The 20,197-nt window shown below is 35.3% G+C and overlaps 1 protein-coding gene across 1 annotated transcript; it reads left to right on the top strand.

Moving 5' to 3' along the window:
* The first annotated feature begins 663 nt into the window (after positions 1–663).
* Positions 664–4,781, top strand: LOC149192669 (uncharacterized). The gene is made up of 6 exons (XM_089407036.1): positions 664–871; positions 1,088–1,918; positions 2,014–2,220; positions 2,302–3,597; positions 4,009–4,326; positions 4,678–4,781. Exons 1-6 carry the CDS (start codon positions 664–666, stop codon positions 4,779–4,781), a joined length of 2,964 nt encoding a protein of 987 aa, XP_089263162.1.
* The last annotated feature ends 15,416 nt before the right edge of the window (positions 4,782–20,197 follow it).

The raw sequence follows: 20,197 nt of genomic DNA, 5'->3' as shown, positions 1-20,197 counted from the left end.
ATTAACTCAACTTGATCCTTACATGGCATAGGCATATTGAAATGGTACAATAGAAGAATGCTAACTCATAAACATGAGATGATAAAAAAGAATAATCGAGCATTGATTCCTACCATATAATTTTCTCTAGCCACAATAGTCGAAAGGATGTCAGGTATCAACATATGCTCCTCATTGGTACATGCATGTCCTTATTCCACGAAATCCTGCACATCTGCTACCTTCTTACTAGACATTACCCTCGATCCTAGAGCTTAAGTGCAGTGAGAATAGAGCTTATGCAAGCATGCATGCAACTTGATATTCATTTTCAAACCAATGAACGTGGCAATGACATTGATATTTTTCATTCTTGGCTAACATTTTTTACCTAGAATAATGTTCTTGGTAACTTGAATTTCTCGTTCTCATTCTTGGTACATGTTTCCTACATTGATCATCATAGACAACTTGATTTCATAAAGTTAAATAGAGATCAAAATTTAACCATAACTCTTATAGTCAAATATTAAGGTCCATCCTCCCGATCTTGTGAGGTGGATAAAATTAGAATTTTTTCTGCTACGCGCGGCCCGACCCTCTAAGCTAGGGTTCTGAGTGTCTGCGGCGTCGATCAGGCTGCTGCGCCTTTGCGCACAGCCCCGCCCCTCCCTCTGCAGTCATATGGAGGCTCCTGAGAGTTCTGCTCCCCCTACGAATCCGCCCCCCGAAGTCACAGCGTTCAGGAACATGATAGCGAATAGAACAAATCGGTCTCCTTCAGCGACCCAGCAAAAATTCATCAAAAGGTTGGATTTGATTCCCTCTGTTGCCCTGCCAGAGGAGGACACCTGCAAAGCTGCTCTGAACTTGGCAGAAAAAGGCCTCATAGGTCAGTTCACAGGCCTATGGTCCTCTCCCAAATCCGTGGAGGATTGGACCCAAAGAAACTGGCAACCTCTGATAAAAAATGGAGTGAAGAGTTACTTCGTGGGCAAAGGGTACTTCGTCTTTGCTTTTGAATGCTCGGAAGACAGAAGCTTAATCTTCAGAAATGGCCCCTACTTCATGGGGCCGTAGGGACTGTATCTAAATCAATGGAATCTAGACTTTGATCCCTCTCAAGACATCCCATCCGCGGTGCCGGTGTGGGTAAGACTCCCCCATCTGCCCCTTCACTGCTGGAACCAAAAATCGTTTCAGACCATTGGGAACGCATTAGGCAAGTATATAGACCAGGCTGTAAGAAGAGACCAATACTCTTGTGCGCGTATCTGCGTCGAAGTGGATCTTGAAGAACGATTGCCGGAAGCGATCAAGCTCACGGTGGCAGGATGGACGCACATCCAAGAGCTCGATTACGAACAGCTTCCTTTTAAATGCAGACACTGTCACGGCTACGGCCACTTCGCCAAGAATTGTAAGAAGAAAGCAGAGGACCAGGCTGAGAAACAGAATGGAGAGCAATGGACCCTAGTCCAGAGAACAGCCCAAGCAAAGAAAGACACAGGAAAAAGCGCAGCAACAAGAGACAGGAACAATGTCATCCCAACTCAGGAAACAGGAGAAAACGCAAAAGGAACCGAGGAGGCGCAACCAGATCCACCGATCAAAGACCGGGCAAAAGAGAACCTTAAGGAAACCCCTCCTGAAAACAAAGAGGGAGGGGGCGACATTCACATCGAAGTCACCCAAGGCAGCCCCTCAAGCCCCACGTATGCTGAAATCACGAAGAAAAAGCCAGTTGAAAGCTCTGAGTCCTCAGAGGAAGAACTCTTTGAGAGGCCATTAAAAAGACCCAGAAGGAAATCCCGCAAGGAAAAAAGAGAAGAAGAAGCAGAAAGGCTCAAAACCCAAGTGAGCCAATCCACGATAGAAATGACAATCGGGAGAAGTAACAGGCCCAGGTCTTCCAAGGGCGGCTCCACCCCAAGCATAGGTAAATAATGAAGTTAGTCTCTTAGAATTGCAGAGGACTGGGGAATCCCGCAAAAATAGAAGCAGTTAAGGACCTCTTAAAATCGGAACCTACAGATATCCTCATGCTCCAAGAGACTAAGATAGCAGGACAAGCCCTGCTAGAAACCAGCAAAACAAAATTGAAGAAAAACTCAGGCATAGCTGTCAGCGCTCGGGGATCCTCGGGAGGCCTGGCAACGCTCTGGAACGAAGAACAATTCCAACTGAACAGCACTCATGAGACCTTGCATTGGATATATACAGAAATCACCCACATTCCAAGTAAGTTATCTATCTCTCTAGTCAATCTATATGTTCCTGTCAACTATTCAGAAAAAAGAGATTGCTGGAAATCTTTGGCAGATTTTCTCGAACAGGAAACTCCTAACAACATCATTCTCGCTGGAGACCTCAATATTGTTTTGAAAGCCAAAGAAAAAAGAGGAGGTACTGACTCCAAGGACCCTATGGTGGGTGTTGTGGAGGAGCTTGCTCAGCTTTGGGACCTACAAGATTTCAACCCAATTCAAGGTTTATTCACCTGGTCAAATAATAGAACTGGAACAGATCACATCTCTACTCGGCTTGATCGTTTTCTAGTGCAATCCCTCCTCATGAACAAGAAAATCATAACAACAAAAATTCTGCCCAAATTGTCCTCGGACCACAAGCCAATACAGCTCTGTTTAGAAGACGAAGAGGACTTGGGCCCCATCCCATTTCGTTTCTCTCCTCAATGGATTGAAAGAGAAGGCTTTATGGATACGGTGAAAGCATCCTGGAACATCCCCATCTCAGGTTCCCCAAGCTTTGTTTGGGAGCAAAAACTGAAGCTCACCAAAAAAGCTTTGAAAGAATGGATCAAGAAACCAACGCCCAACCCCACCTCTCTTAGAGTTGCAGCAGTCCAGGCTTTGCACTCCCTTCAAAACGACATGGAATGTAAAAATATTAATGAAAACCTTTTGGACAAGGAAATAAAAGCACAGAGAGCAGCCTACCAATCTTTTAGAAACGAGGAAGAATACTGGAGATTAAAGTCTAGGAGTCTGTGGCTAAAAGGAGGGGACCGCAATACCTCTTTCTTCCATCGGCAGTACATGGCTAGACTATCAAGGAATCATATAACAGAAATAAAGACTATGACGGGCCAAATCTGTAAGGGCAACCAACAAGTCAAGGAAGCTGCAGAACAACACTTTCAGAATCTCTACAGCTCGGATGACCAAGGTGAAGAAATGGAGGAAACAGAATTTCTCAACCACATCCCCTCCTTAATCTCACCAGAGGACAACGCAGATTTATGCAAACCTGTTACAGAGGAAGAAATAATCAATACTATCTGGTCCATGGACTCCGACAAGGCCCCCGGGCCGGACGGATTCTCCATTCATTTCTACAAAGTATGCTGGGACATCATAAAAAATGATCTTCAAAAGATGATAAGGGGTTTCATGTCTAAAGCCAAAGTAGGTGGCAGCACTAACTCAACCTACTTAGCCCTGATTCCCAAAGACTCTAATCCGGAAACTTTTGCCAGATTCAGGCCAATTTCATTATCTAATGCTTCCTATAAGATCTTGGCAAAGTTGTTGGCCAACAGAATGAAGCCCATGCTCCCTAGAATCATCTCTAAATCTCAAGGAGGCTTTGTGAAAGGTAGACACATCCTTGACAACATCATTCAAGTCTAGGAGACCATCCATTCAAGCAAGCAGAGAAAAGAGAAAGGTATGCTAATAAAGTTAGACATGGCAAATGCGTTCGACAGAGTCAATATAGCATTTCTTAGTAAAGTCTTGCTTTCCTTTGGCTTCTCCATTCAGTTTGTCAACCTTCTAAAAGCCTGCATGAACAATCCATGGATAGCTCCTCTCATAAACAGCAGACCTGCAAACTTCTTTAAAGCCAAGAGAGGCATCAGGCAGGGATGCCCGCTCTCTCCCTATCTTTACATCATATTGGCTGAAGCATTAAGTTGAAAACTTGAAGCTGAAAGACTGTCAGGCTCCATTCCGGGCCTCAAAACCTCTAATAGAATAAGCCCCCTGAATCATGCATTATTTGCAGATGACTCGATTCTTCTGGGGGGCGCCTCAACCAGAATTGCAAAAGCGTTCGGCACGGTCATTAGGAACTACTGCAAAGTCTCAGGAGCATTGGTAAATGAAAGCAAAAGCAAAGTCTACAGCTGGAATACAGATCATCAGGAGCTCACCAATATAGCCAACACTCTTGGATTCAAAGGGCATTCACAATGGGAGAGAATCAGATATCTCGGCCTTCCCATAATCTCAGGAGTGAATAAGAGATCGCTTTGGAGCGACATAATCTGCAAATTCAAAAGCAAGATCTTGAAATGGGGAGGACACTGGTTGACAAAAGGAGGTAAGGTCATTTTAATCAAATCACAGCTCTCTTCATTAATAATTTATCAAGCTGCCTTTCTGCTTGCTCCTAGAAATATCATGGATCAAATCTCCTCACTTCTTAGAAATTTCCTCTGGCAAGGAGGCAGGGGCAATGACAAGAAACTCCACCTGGTAAATTGGGAAACAGTCAAGAAATCCATTGATGAAGGAGGATTGCAAATCTGAGATCCTTCTCTGGTCAATATCGCCTTAGGCAGCAAGATCCTGTGGAAAATGTATAAAGAGCCGAGTCATCCTGTAAGTGTCATTCTGCGATCAAAATACACAAATAGAACTGATTTGAAAAACCTCCGTTTGGATTACACAGCTAACAGTACGCTGCTGTGGAAGCTCTGTTACAAAAGTAGCAAAACCTTCAAACGTAATATCTACAGAATCCCAGGGAATGGCAAGAAAATTAGTCTCTGGTAGGACAGGATAATGGGGCGAAATTCTCTAAGCGATAATGAAGAAATCGCAGGATTAAGGGACTGGTTAATCACAGCTGGGAAGTCAAGTCTATTTGACATATCCGTTTGGGACCAGAGAGGCGACTGGGCAGGATGGGCAATCCCTGCACCACCAGCCCATCTTCAACAACAACTGAATATCTTTATGGACCTGATCGAAGAGGCCGCCCCGATTCATAGATCGATGCAAGATCGATGGGGCTGGGGCCGTTCTGGCGATTACACAGCAGCAGAAGGTTATAAAGCATACCAGACAAAGGGAAATAACAAACACAGTCCGGCGTTTTGGAAAAACATTTGGGATCCCACAGCTCTCCCGAAAGTCAACTTCTTTGTCTGGACATTGATTCACAATAAGATTCTAACAGGTGACAATCTAGTAAAAAGAAGCTTCGCTGGCCCTCACTGGTGCGCCCTTTGCAGAAGCAATGCCGAGACAGCTCAACACCTCTTCATCGACTGCCAATTCGCAAAGGAAGTTTGGGATCATACGCTTCAAGATTTACTTATAAGCTCTCCTGCTCAGATATCAGTTCCAGACCTCTTTGCAGAATGGAGCCATCGGTACTCTCGACATATCCCTCAAAAATCGATTTGGTATAAAATCTGGAACGCTTTGCCCAAGTTTGTCTGTTGGAAGATCTGGTTGGCCCGTAACCAGAAGGTCTTCAAGGAACACCATCTAACTCCCTTGCAGGTAGCAGCTAAGGCTAGATCCCTTCTCCTAGAAACGGTGCAGCAACAGTATTATAAAGAGGATGCATCTCTACAGCAGTCAGAGAAGCGATGGATTGGAAAGCTTGAACTGCAAAATAGGAAAATCCTCTTTTCTCCTAAACTAGAGCTCCCAACCTGGAAGAAGAGAGACGCAGATGAAACATTCCAGATATGGTGGAGAGCTCAAAACACTCATACAATCTTCTTTGACGGGGCTTCTAAAGGAAACCCTGGTCCCTCGGGCGCCAGTGGGATCATCTTCTCCCCTGAAGGGCGCTCCAGAGACTCTTTCTTCTGGGGTCTTGGTGTGAAGACTAACAATCAAGCAGAACTGCTCAGCCTTCTTAAAGCCTGTCAAATTGCCAGAGAAAAAGGGATCAAGGATATTCAAATTTTTGGAGACTTGGAGATCCTCATAAAGAAGCTGATTGCTGGTGAGATATTCAGAAATGCAGGTCTCAATAGAACACTGGAAAGACTGAAAAGAGTCCTCTCATCCTTTGCATCTTACAAATTCTATCATATCCTCAGAACTTCAAACAGCGAAGCGGACTTGATGGCAAACAAAGGGAGCGCTCTGGACAGAGGGTGGCTGTTCATCAATGAGGACAGATTTGTAGAAACTCCTCCATAATTGTTTAGATATAGCAGTTGTTTTAGAAGTGCAAGCAGGATGTAATCAGGGCTGCTTCGGCAAAGTCCCTCTCTTTTTCCACTAGAATTAATAAAAAAACCATATCCGTTACAGTTAAAAAAAAAATAAAAAATATTAAGGTCCATCTTCCATAATGATTTTTAAGTAATTTCTCATCATATACCAGCAATTTCTAATTTAAGATCCTAATATCATGGACTACAATCAATATGATTAGCCTCACATCTTTATGACCCAATTTTAAGTTAAAATCATAACCTTCAAAGTTGCCATTACAAACATCCATCATTATCCTCGAATGACGACATGTATATTATGGCTTTAAATGACAACTATAACCTAATTGAAAGATACAATTTATGAAGCATGCATAAATATTTGAAGATGTAATCAATGCAAAGTATGTAATTTATACAACATATTTTAAAATTTTAAAATAAAAAATAAATAAATATGTAATTTATACCACATGTTTTAAAATTTAAAGATAGAAAATAAGTAAAAATAAATAGTAATAAGTAAACTAGCATAGATCCATCTTTACTCTCGATCTACCAAGCCCCGAGAGGGATCAAATAATTTTTCACTCTATACGCTTAGTAGATCCAGAGTAAAGATGGATCTATGTTGGTTTAATTCCCCCTTTAAATAGGCTACATTCCACACGAATACCTTGGGTCAATACCATGTGCCATCTTTACTTTTATTAATATTAATATTAGGATTAATAATGTTTTTTGCATGGTATTAAATATAAAAAATGTTTTATTTATTTACCATACCTCTAGTTTATTTATATTTTTATTAATTTACTATACATATTTTATAAATATGGTATTTGGCCGATGGTATTAAAATAGTATTTGGCCCATAGGCTTCACTTGAGTCTTAGTAATATAAAGGGGCTTCTAGACTAAATATAAAAAGGGGTTTTATTTATTTACCATACCTCTAATTTATTTATATATATATTTATTTACCATAGCTTTGGAGAAAGTATAAAAAGAGGTTTTATTTATTTACCATACCTCCACTTTATTTATATATTTTTTTTTATTTACCATATCTATTTTTTGAGTGTTCATAAACCTCTTTATATTTTAAATATATATTGTGTCTATATATAATAATGATTTGATTGATTTATAAATAGGTCTGACATTAGATTAAAAATGTTAAATGTTTACATTTACATTTTTATGTGAGATCTACCTAATACTGGGTTGTAGAGCACCTCGGCACAATAAATAATAATATGTAAAAAGTAAATAATAATAATAAGTAATAAATAGTAACTAAATAATAATAGTAATTAATAAATAATAATAAGTGGATAAATAGTAACAAGTATAAATAATACATATTTAAATTTAAAACATTTACGCAAATACATTTTTTTACCCAAAACTTTATACATTACCCATAAATGTTCTTAATCTTTACTTGAAATTGGAATCTTAGTATTATATATATATATATATATATATATATATATATATATATATATATATATATATATATATAGGTTTATTAAAATGCATAATCTACATAAGTCCAAATGTTTGGGAGTTTGGGATAAAAATAAAATGGTCACTCAAAGAATACCCAAATGTTTGAGAGTTCGAGATAAAAATCAAATTACCAACCTACATAAATCCAAATGTCTATGAGTTTGGGATAAAAATAAAATGACCACTCAAAGAATACCTAGATTCTCAATAACAACTCATAATGCGGAAGGCTTTTAAAAATAATAAAAACTAGTTTATTTGAAGAGCACGGTCTGGGGAGATTTAGAAGTTCAAGAGATTCTAAATAAAAACTGATAATGGGGAAGGCTGTTAAAAATAATAAAAACTAGTTTCTTTGAAAAGCATGATCTAGGGAGATTCAGAAGTTGTAGAGGCTAGGGTGCATGGGCTATGGAACATGTTTAGTTCTATGGATATTTTGATATCTGGCTTTAGATGGATAAAACATTTTTGGTGTTAGAAATTTTATTTGCAAAATCACTATATAAAAGATTTATCAAATGAGAAATAATATTCAAAAATAAAGTATACCGAACAAATGCTTAGATCCACTTATATCCAAGATCTGAGGTGTAAACATGCTCGTAATTTGTAAAAATGCCCGAATTTCAGATCATGTAAGGAGAAAAAATTAAATTATTAAATAAATGCATATAAGGTGGATTGAAACCATGAAAGGAGAAAAAACGAAATTTATTAAAGAAATTGAAACCATGTAAGGAGAAAAAACAAAATTTATTAAAGAAATGCATATAAAGTGGATTGAAACAGAATGATGTTTTAGAAAAATGCGTGGAATCTAGACTTACTCACAAAATATTAAACCCTGGCTTATGCTTTGTAGGTCCAAGCTAAGCTAGAAGTGTAGTTTCTCCACCTTCCTCATTCTCCACATTAATGTTCAACGTACTCCTTATTGCCTAGGGATTGGATGTATACACACAAAGAGAGGAACAAACCTCGTCCTCGCTGAAACATGCTACCTGGCAGATGCGCTTAAATAGCTCCCCACCTACTGCATATTCCATGAGTATAGCTAGATGGGTGGGAGTCAACAATACCTCCTTGAAGCGAACTATGTCCGGATACCAAAAAGATCTATGATTAATAATCTTCAGCGTCACATTTTCATCAATCTGCCTCTGCTGCTAGGCATCATATTTCCCCCACCAGGCATCAAATGCCTCCCAACAAGATTGGGTAGCAACTGCACCCAACCAGTAGAAAATAGGTCGCTTCCCTACACTATGTTAGGAGGAGTGGGTGCCATTATGGTGACACAACTTAATCAAAATAGCATAGGACAATGCGGAGCGGTGCCAATCCACCAAAAATCTAGCCTCACCAAGCAGATCTAGATCAATGCTACCATCTCAGAAATAGTTCCAAGTTGTAAAACAATGCCAATTATCATGGACGAATCTACGATCTATAACTGCTATGGTTTACCACCAAAGAACCCTAAGCCCCAAATTTACCTCCTCTACATTTATTCATTTTTTTCCTTCGTGATTGATTAAATTTCAGTCCACACATTTATACCATGGCAGCAAATCATTTTAAACAAGAACAAAAAATTCGATGAGAAAATAAGAGTAGAGGAAGAACTCAAAAATAAAGCAAGAAAATTGAACTGATAAAAAGAAAAAGCAAAGAGTGAAAAATACCTTGGAATCTCAACAATTTAGATCAGATCCGGGCAAGCGTGAGAAGATAGCTGGAAGAATTATGTAAATTAGAGGTGCTTATTGATCTAACATGCATGTGTTGCAATAAAGCCAATCTGAAGCCTTTGTTTGTTTCATATGAGCCCGTGTTCATTTCTTTCCATAATAGAAATGCTTCATTCCTTTCCATAATAGAAATTCCAATTTTTACACGTAACATCTGAATTTTTATAACAATTTAGTGAAATATTTATTTATATTCCTTTCACCTACAAAAGAATTTTATTTGAGTCGATTTGGACACACTAGCCTAAATAGTTTATAATAGGCTAGTCTATTATAATAAATTATTTTCACAGCATTTCATGCACTAAATTTTATTTGCTTACAGTTTTCACATTAAATTTTATTTTACCATTAAATTTTATTTTACCGAGTTTCCTAAAATTAGATATTAAAATTCATTTTAAAATAAAATAAAATGCCTATATATTTTAATATTAAAAGTTAGTTTTAATCTGCTCCATGGTGTGGATTAGTTGATGATGGAATGGGTTGTTAAGCCTTTTTTTTATAATGTTATTGGTTTAAAATTAGATTAGCTTAGTGTACCGCATGTGAGGTAATGTGGGTATACTTGGAGGTGATTGTGTTAAAATTGATTTTCAAATGAAATAAAATGGCTATACTTTTTAATATTAAAAGTTAGTTTTAATTTGTTCTATGGTGTGGATTAGTTGATGATGGAATGGGTTGTTAAGGCATTTTTTATAATGTTATTAGCTTAAACTTATATTAGCTTAGTGTAGCACATGTGATGTAATGTGGGTATACTTGGAGGTGACTGTGTTAAAATAGATTTTCAAATAAGATAAAATGGCTATATTTTTTAATATTAAAAGCTAGTTTTAATTTGCTCCATGGTGTGGATTAGTTGATGATGGAATCGGTTGTTAAGAAATTTTTTATAATTTTATTGGTTTAAACTTAGATTAGCTTAGTGTACCACATGTGAGGTAATATGGGTATACTTGGAGATGATTGTGTTAAAATTGATTTTCAAATAAAATATAATGGCTATATTTTTTAATATTAAAAGTTATTTTTAATTTGCTCCATGTTGTGGATTAGTTGATGATGGAATAGGTTGTTAAGGCATTTTTTATAATGTTATTGGTTTAAACTTAGATTAGCTTAGTGTACGACGTGTGGGGTAATGTGGGTATACTTGGAGGTGATTGTGTTAAAATTGATTTTCAAATAAAATAAAATGGCTATATTTTCTAATATTAAAAGTTAATTTTAATTTTCTCCATGGTGTGGATTAGTTGATGATGGAAGGGGTTGTTAAGGCATTTTTTATAATGTTATTGGTTTAAACCTAGATTAGCTTAGTGTACCACGTGTGAGGTAATGTGTGTATACTTGGAGGTGATTGTGGTAGTGGATAGAATTGATCATTGTAAGTACAAGCTCGCTATAGTTGTCTATTTTTCCATATTCAAAAATAACAATAATCATAATAATCTTAATTTTTTAATTTTATTGAATTAATTATTTATCAAAATTAGATGTTATTAAAATCTCATGATTTTATTGGAGGTAGTTTAGGTGATGGCAATAAGGTAAACTAATTTTCTTGTAAGCATTTTCTAATTTGTGTCATCACTAAAACACTCTCATAGAAAAGAAAAAAAGTCTTAACCTCACCTAGATTGCCTAAAAGACAACTCTCAAGCAAGCCACCCAATGTCACATTGATGGCTTTCTCTCAATATTTAGACTACACTGAAGGATATCCTTGTCTAAGGGGGGAATCCATAAATATCAAGCTAAGCTAGGTCATTGAGTAATGAAGGAAAGTTCCTTAAAAAAGACTAGTGATTTGACACTACTCACTCTCAAAGTAAAAGGTTTGGATAAGTGTGCAAATAGCCAAACAAACCATGAATTATGAAAAAAATTGGAATGGTTTTAAGTAGAAAACTATGCTTACTCATGCAACAAAATTATACTCAAAAAATGAAAAATAAAACTTGCTCAAGTAACCATATAACATGAGATGCTAGTGAAGCATATATACAATGACACAATAAAAATAGAAAATGAATCATGAATTGTGTCTATACAAGTAAGGCATTAGATCATTAATTCATCATATTCATTAGAATTGGAGATTTAGAGTTTGTTATCATCATCAAGAGACCATTCCATAATTAAGAGATCATACACCAATAGTATTAACTATGTTTGAGATGTCAAAGAGTTATCTGTTTGCAATGCTAAATAAAGGAAATATTCAAAATTTTCGTTGCTACTAAGGAAAATAAAGACAACAAAGTTGAATGTGGACCACTTACAGATTTGTAACATTCAAATGTCATCCATTTATCATTAGTTTATTAGTATTTATAGTTGGGTAGTTTGTAAATGTAGAATTGTAACCCAAATGATGTATTTGTAACATTCCAAACTGTTTAATTACAACTAATGAACCATAAGAAATACCATTAGCGTGTGAACACATTAACCACTATGTATTTAGAACAAATTGCCATTAAGACTAGAGATCAATGTAAGTTTTAAAGCACCCCTGAATAATAAGAAATTCCATATCATATCAACATCAAATATTTAAGAATTGTGTGCTTTGTCTAAATTGTGTGTAGAGTGCACCAATAGTGGCACTATTGGGCTTCGATCACTATCTTGTTAATGCATGTTTAGATGTGACATTTCAAATTAGAAACTGATCATACATCTATAAAAAGGTAAGAAAGTAAATTGTCAAGATAATCTTAAAAATAGTGAATTGTTATCCTTATGAACGAAGTCATTTCATGTTCCCATGCATTGATTTGTGTAAGGGTGTCATTAAATTGTCAAATGTCTTAAAAAAATGTAAGAAATAAATATATGAAGAACAAAATTTGATCATGATGCAAATTTGTAAACCCTTTTCACAATTATTAAAGAGCTTAAATATCAAGTTGTTTCATGCATTCATGTACTCATGTGAAGCTTAAGAGTGTTTACTATGTCATAGATATGTTACCTAGATATGTCAAATCCAACATGAACAAGTATAAATATCATAATGTGTCCTTACAAGTAAAGCATTAATCATTTTTAGTTTATGCTAATCATTTTTATTTTTGTCACTTATTCTCTAGTCATATATTTTAGTCATAAACTAAATTAGTCATTTAATTCAGTCACTTTTAGTTGAGTCACTTAATTCTAGTCATATATTTGATCCCTAGTTTAAATTAGTCATTTAAGTTAGTCACTTTTAGTTCAGTCACTCAAAATTGCTTAAATCTAGTAGTAATTCACTTGAAATAATTGTGGTGACTAACTTTTTTAGTCACGTAGTCACTAATCTCTCATTTTGTACTAGTGCCAATTCTCTTCTCATTGTTGTGAGTGAGGCATGTGCTAATTCTCCCTCTGGTCGTAAGTCAGTTAATATATTTCCTTCCGTCCTGACCTTTTTGGTTCATCCCTTTCCACAATCTCTAGTTCAATTGTCTGATTAATTTTTTTAACCAAATGGTGCAAGTTTAATTTATAGGCATTTACCTCTTACTTTCATGGTATCTTATTTGTTAAGATTGTACTTGTTGTCGAGTTTAAAAACACGTTGATCAAGGCAATAATTGCTTTGGTTAAGTAGAGATTTGTTTTCTTATTCTCCTTAATTTTGCTCATTATTTCGGTTCTTCAATACAATCATACTTTAAGAATTGGATGACATTATGATTTCCAGGTTAATTTATATAGTTTTGGTTGCTATAGAGACTTTTAAACTTTCCCTACTACATGTCATAAGCTAACACTATTATTGTGAAAATTGAGATGCAAGGGTTTTACTTTCTTCTCCCTTACGAAGTAAAAATGCATGATGTTTGTGAGCTACACTATCCAAATTTTCAAAGGAATTAATCCCCTCTTTAGCAACCATTTCTTGCATAATTTGCACTCCCACAGGACACATGCAACTATAGTCCATACATCTATGATTTTCATGTGTTTTTGTGTGAATTGATTGTTTCCATTGTAATTGATGCTTGCGTGAAGTCACTTGCTTTGAGACAATTAGCATGATAGTATGCTTCTCAAAGGATTAACGTTGCGAAAGCCACTGGAAACAACTAGACCAACCCTGCTTTGTAGAGGCTTGTACAATTTTTTCAAGGAATTATGAGTCTCATCAAAGCATATGATCAAATATAAATAAATGACATGTGATTGATATATTATTATTATTAATAAATTAAGTGTTGGAAATTACTCAAGAGAAGATCACCAAAGTCAAAATATTCTTGTTGGTTGTAAACAAATGAAGAGGGATAAACTCAAGTTGTCCCTTCCCTAGAAAGTATCCTAAAACTCCTAGGAGAAATAATTGAATATATATATATATATATACTACAGTGGGAGAAAAGGATCATAATAAATTGCTTAGCAGAGGAAATTACTATGTGGGGGGTGGGGGTGAATTAAAGCATTGCGGGAGAGGAAGGAAGGCTTTAAAGGAAAAAGGAAAACACCTTTAAAAAAAAACATAAAGGCCTAAGAAATGGGTTGAAAAACCAAAAAAGGTAGGATGCTACCAAAAAAACTCTGCTGGGAAGGAAACTTATAAAATAAATCATTCAAGAACCAATGAGGTTATTGATTCTAATGGTAGGGAAATATTAGCTTCTGGGAGAACTAGTGGAATTATTTTGTGGTCGAGAGGAGCATGCTTACATCTAGAGTAATTGTCCCAACAGGAATTCTGGTTAGGATTATGGTTTTCTAAAATTTAAGTCGCTGATTAAATTTGATTCCCTGTCTACTATTGTGGAAAATAGGTCATATCTTGTTCGTAAAAATTTGTTTTTATTTTTGTATATGTTGAATATGAAACTACAATTGTGATTGATTGTAGGAGTGTAGCTGGTTAAGAAGAAGAAAAAGGTATAAATGAATAAATAGTAAGATTGAACTGCCAGACTTGGTCTATGGGGTATATCTGCGATATCAAAATTTACTCGTGATATCATAATTTGTTCTTGTTTTTTAGAATTGTCATAATCAAATTTTATTTGCTAATAGAACCAGTTTTTCGAAGTGTGTGAGGGGAACAATTAATGAGTGAAATGACTTAGCGTGGGGAGGGTGCCCAAATTATGTCATCCATCACACACACACATACACACACACACACTCAGAGATATATCGTTAGGCATGAAATGATGATCTAGAACAAAAGAATTATCTGAACCCAATTCTTTTGTCTTAAGTGATCACTATCAGCCTTTGGAAAAAGAGAGAATAACATAAAATAGTCAAAGGAAATCAACCAAAATATGTCCTTACAATAAGGACAAGTTGGAATACATGTGGGGAATGTGTTGCATTTGTCACATGTTATCTTGTACTTAATTTTACATAATGGAAAGGCATATGGACAATTGTAATTGTTTATAAAATGTGGTGACATAGGAAGTCAAACATATATTTCACAATAGATAACTCTTGAGACTAGATCTACTCAGTTAGTGGAAGAGCAAAGTTGGGGTTTTTGTGGTCCACCAAGCCTGAGTTATTACCCGAACCAACATTTAATGAAAAAAAATTCTAATATGAACAATATTATGCATATAGAAATTTGATTTTCCAAATGAGAGCTAAGGATTATTATTCAAAAGTAGTAATAGAAAAAAAAAAAAAAAAAAAAAAATTAGGAATGAGAAAATTTATTTAATTGCATTTGAGTCCATCCAAGAATAGCAATAGAAAATTGAAAAGAAGTGCAATCACAAATGATACATATTCCTATGAAAAATGATTTCCAATAAGGGAAAAAGGAAACACATATGTTCAAGAGAATAATAATCATTTTAAGCATAAGGAATACGAAAAGCATGAAACTAACTACATTAAACGATATAGAAATAAGTAAATCAATACCATCAATCTACAAATTTCACTATAAATCCCACCATAGTTTAATTATGATTAATAACCTCTGAAGTCATAAAAGGAAAAGAATTATTTCAGAGATTTAATATAGTAAACAAACAATCTTCCAGAGGGAAACCCTCAATAGTTCCATAATAAGGTAATGAAAAATTAAAATGTTAATAGGGAATATAGGCTCTAAACATTGAAATGTATATAGGTGACACCATATACGCAACAACCAGATACATTGGGAGATCCCTTCTAGGTTGTGTTTGTAGCCTTTGTATCACTAAGAAAAAAGAAAAAAACATCTTCTCAAGGATCCAAAATGGTTTGTTGGGAGTTGATATTCTGCATATAACTAATCTAAATAGGAAATTTCTCTCCAAACTGAAGAGTGGCAAGGAGAGAGAGAGAGATAACAAAGTAAATATTATTTATGCCTTGAAGAAGAGTGCAAGGAGCTGGAAGGGTAGTACTAACCCACCTATATCATGGGTAAAGGAGGTGAGAGGACGCACCCTCTTTATTTCTTGAGAACCTGGAAACTTAACTGGTTTGCGCATATCTGGAACAAGAAATGGTGCATTTAATGAGTACTGATATTTACAGGTATCAAAACCAAGGTAAAGGAATCTTAATAACACTAGAGTCTAAAGATATTTAGTTATAATAGTAGTGATGATGCAAGAAAATTTTACCCTATAGGACACATTAGTATATTATTAGTCAAAAGTGAATTGATATAAGAACTCAACGTGACCATCAACTGGGTAGAGGGAAAATTATATGTAGAGAATATTATATATATATATATATACAAACATTGTACCCCGAGGAGGTATGGGTTTAATCCCACTACTAACTAGAGGGTGTAAGGGCCTTCTCTGACTCTATACCCAACTAGAAAAAAAGGGAAACTACCTACATATATACATATATATTTGAATACAGAACCTCCAAGGAAAAATTCCAATAAGCATGGGGGGGGGGGGGTAAAATGAAGTTGTATAAACATAGGAGAAATAAACAAAACACTATATATACTTGGGTTTTCACTGAACAGAGTCTCCACCAGGAAAAACAAGCCAATCTTGTGAGGCAATATTTTAGGATTTAGCACTTAAACATAAAAATGGAAAACAATAATTCAACGTTGAATAAATATCCACCCATAAATGATAAGCAATGCAAGAAAAATAAGCTAAAGAGGGGACCTAGTGAATTATCATGAATACTTTGATAAAGATATGCCAAGAATACAACAACACTAATGGGGAATAATAAAACTATGGAGTATCTCCCTGGATAGGGAATGAAAACCTTGCTACCTAGAAAATAGATTAGTCAATAAAATACAGAAAAAAAAGGGTATTTCATTGGTAATTGCACCAAAATTTAATAGGAAGTTATACAAATGCACTCAGTTGTGTTCCTAGAAGCTGAACGAGAGTATGAAGAGAATCAAAACACCTGGTAAGTGGACATAGTTGTTGTGTTACCAACCTCTAGCATAACAGTGCTATGCAAGAATGACACAACCCCATGAGAGCGAGAAACCTAAACTAACCTGGAATAATATTGATTCATGAGATTAGGGTTTAGAGAAATGGATAATCACCATTAGATAGGTATGAAGATATCGCTAGAATTCATAGGTCCCAATTTCTAACAACCATGTGAAATCCACATGGGTTAGGGTGAAGTGGCTCACCGCTATTTGGCACAATAATCCATGTTTGTCGCATCAATATATTAATCTCAATGGAACACCACCAGTCTAAATAGGAAGGGACATAACTAAAATTAACCCCAACCACCTTATATTCTTAGGTAGAATGTGCACTCATTTTAGTTCATGACTGATACACCAGGATGAATACCCTTAGATATAATAGGTTCAACATAAATGGCTTCTATGACTAAGGTAAATTAAAAAAACAAAGAAAAAAGAAAATTTGATATACACAAGCACATTATATCATTTGGTGCGCATTATAGAATAAATTCTTCATCACAATGATTAATTTAAGTGTTAAGGCATCACCCTTGAAGTGTGGGAAGTATGATGTATTAAACCTCCAAAGGGGAAAATGATATACATTTTAGAGGAAAGGTGATATAGGTTAAATAAATAAATATACACATTTAAAAAAAAAATTGATAAGTTAGGTATGTGATATATGGTATCTGAGCACTAGTTTCAAAATTGGGCCTGAATGGAACTACCACACTAATGTGTATTTATGTGAAGAATTACAAATTTTATTTATGTATTGAAATGCTAATACTAGTTGTGTTGACTATAAGGTACTAAAGTGAAGCAGAGTCATAATACAAAATTGCAGATGATACCAACCTGATTGGCGTAGAAGGATAAGGAATCTTTGTGGAATTAAAAGGAATGAAGAAGTCAACAGATCAACTAGTGTATATTATAAAGAGTTAACATCAGGAATTAGTTTATCTCATAACCAGTAATGATTGGTTTCTAAAGTTAAGTGAAGAACAAGAAAGAATGATCATAGATTTAACTGGAAAGTCTAGTCATTGGATAATAGAAAGGAGAGACGAGGGAGGAAAAATAGAAATCTTGAAAATAAAACATGTTGAGACCAGAACAAAAAAGTATGAAAGTGGGGATGATTTAGACAAGACTTATCCAAAACCCAAAAAAGGAAGCAAAAAATGGAGCTGCAAGAAGAGTTTGGAAAAATAAAACCCCCTACTTTTGATGGGGAAAAGGAGGAAGATGGAGAAGCATGGATCCTCATGACCAAGTATTTCCATGTTTATGAGTATGAGAGAAATTTGAAGGCTAGATTGGTTGCTTATCAACTGTAATGAAAGGTTACTCTCTGGTGGGAAGAGTTCAAGAGTGTGCATACATTGGATGAAGAGACAACTTCATGGGAGGAGTTCCAAATGCAATTCAAGTCGAGATACCTAAATGAACAATATTATGATGATATAGAAAAGGAGTTTCATGAGATAATACTAAGACAATTAACTATGGATGAGTTTGTGGCTAAATATATGAATTTACTGTGGTAGGCCCCCTATATTATGGAAGAAAGATCCAAGGTGCAAAGGTTTTTGAATTTCCTACCAATTCCTTACAAGGAGAGGATTGAGTTCGAAAATCCTAAAACAATTGATGAAAAAATAAGGAAAAAGGCATGTGTTATTAGCAGTTCAAGAATTGGGGAGAAGGTCCAAACCTTATCAAGGTAAGGACAAAAATAATTCTGTAATGGGGGAAAAAATAAAAAAGTATCCTTGTCTTAAAATCTTTGGAAATGACCACCAGCAAAAAAAAATTAGTAAAGGAAATTCAACCTTGCTGACACAATCTCAAAATGAGTCCAAACACATGGATTTGAACAATAAAAATATAGGTGAGGTCAAAGAGATAGAATTGTTGAAGTCTTGGGGATGCAGGGAACCCCATTTGTTGAGGTATTTCCTGCATAACCCCAGATCTATTCAAAACATTCAAGTTGTCTATGAGGTAACAACGGTGAATGATATTTTGAGAAAGACCCCATGGATTAAGTGCAATGCTAGAGGATAGGAAAGAAGAACGCCAATACACTATGATTGACATTGAAGGTACCATTTTAAACCAACATGTTCCTATTTTAATTAATCCATGGGCCAACTTAAGTTACATTAGTCCTTAGACTATGGAGAAATGTAAACAAAAAATTGAAAAATTTAAGACTACTTGGATGGTACAGTTAGCAACCACCACAAAGAGGAGGGTAACTAACCAAGTGAAACAATTTTCTATTGATTTCAATGGTTTTTCAACAATAGTAAACTTAAATATACTTCCTTTAGGTTCCTACGATGTGATAATAGGCACAAAGCTATCATAAACTGTTTAGAGAAGATATAAAGTTGTGTAAGTCAAGGGGGGAAAACTCAGTTAATAAAAGGAATACCAAAAATCACATTAGTTAGAGAAATCTCAAACTTGCAGTTGAAAAGGAGTGCCATGACAGGTTGTCAGTTATTTTCAGTGTATGTTGAAGTGAGCATCAGACAGGAAAATAAAAATTAGATGACCTACCAATCGTTAGATATCTTCAGGATGTTTTTCTGGAAGAGATTCTAGGTTTACCTCCCCACATAGACATATTCCAACATTGATCTAGTTTTAGGTGCTACCTAGTGTCTAGAGCACCTTATCGAATGAGTATTCCTAAAATGTAAGTATTGAAGATGAAGTTGCAAGAGTTACTTGATAAAGGCTATATTAGACCCAACATCTCACAATGGGGGTGTTCTATGTTATTTGTAAAGAAAAAATATGGCACATTTATAATGTGCATCAATTTACGGCAACTAAATAAGCTAACCATTAAAAGAAAATACTCACTTCCCCGTATTGATGATCTATTTTATCAAGTAAGGGGACAAGCATATTCTCAAAAACTGATTTGAAGATCTAGTATCATCAGTTGATAATAAAGGATGAACACATTATTAAAAAAACTTTTCAAACCAGATATGGTCAATATGAATTTGTAGCATTACCATTTGGCCTTACTAATGCACCAACAACATTTATGTACTTAATGAATAGTGCACATAGTAATTTCCTTGATAAATTCGTGCTTGTATTTATAGATGACATTCTAGTATATTCCAAGAATGAAGACGAACACAAGGAACATCTAAAACAGGTGCTACAAACTATAAGAGAAGATAAATTATATGCTAATTTTAGTAAAAGTGAGTTTTATAAGGACAACATACAATATTTGGGTTATGTCATCTCAAAAGAGGGACTATATGTTGATCCTTAAAAGGTTAAATCTATATTGAATTGGCCCACACCTAAGGA

Source organism: Pinus tabuliformis, chromosome 2_2 (genome assembly GCF_031772625.1).
Source record: "Pinus tabuliformis cultivar Carrire ecotype Pingquan chromosome 2_2, CPIR1, whole genome shotgun sequence".
Classification (NCBI taxonomy): Eukaryota; Viridiplantae; Streptophyta; class Pinopsida; order Pinales; family Pinaceae; genus Pinus; species Pinus tabuliformis.
Note: the sequence above shows the minus strand (reverse complement) of the source record. Positions and strands in the feature narration are given on the sequence as shown.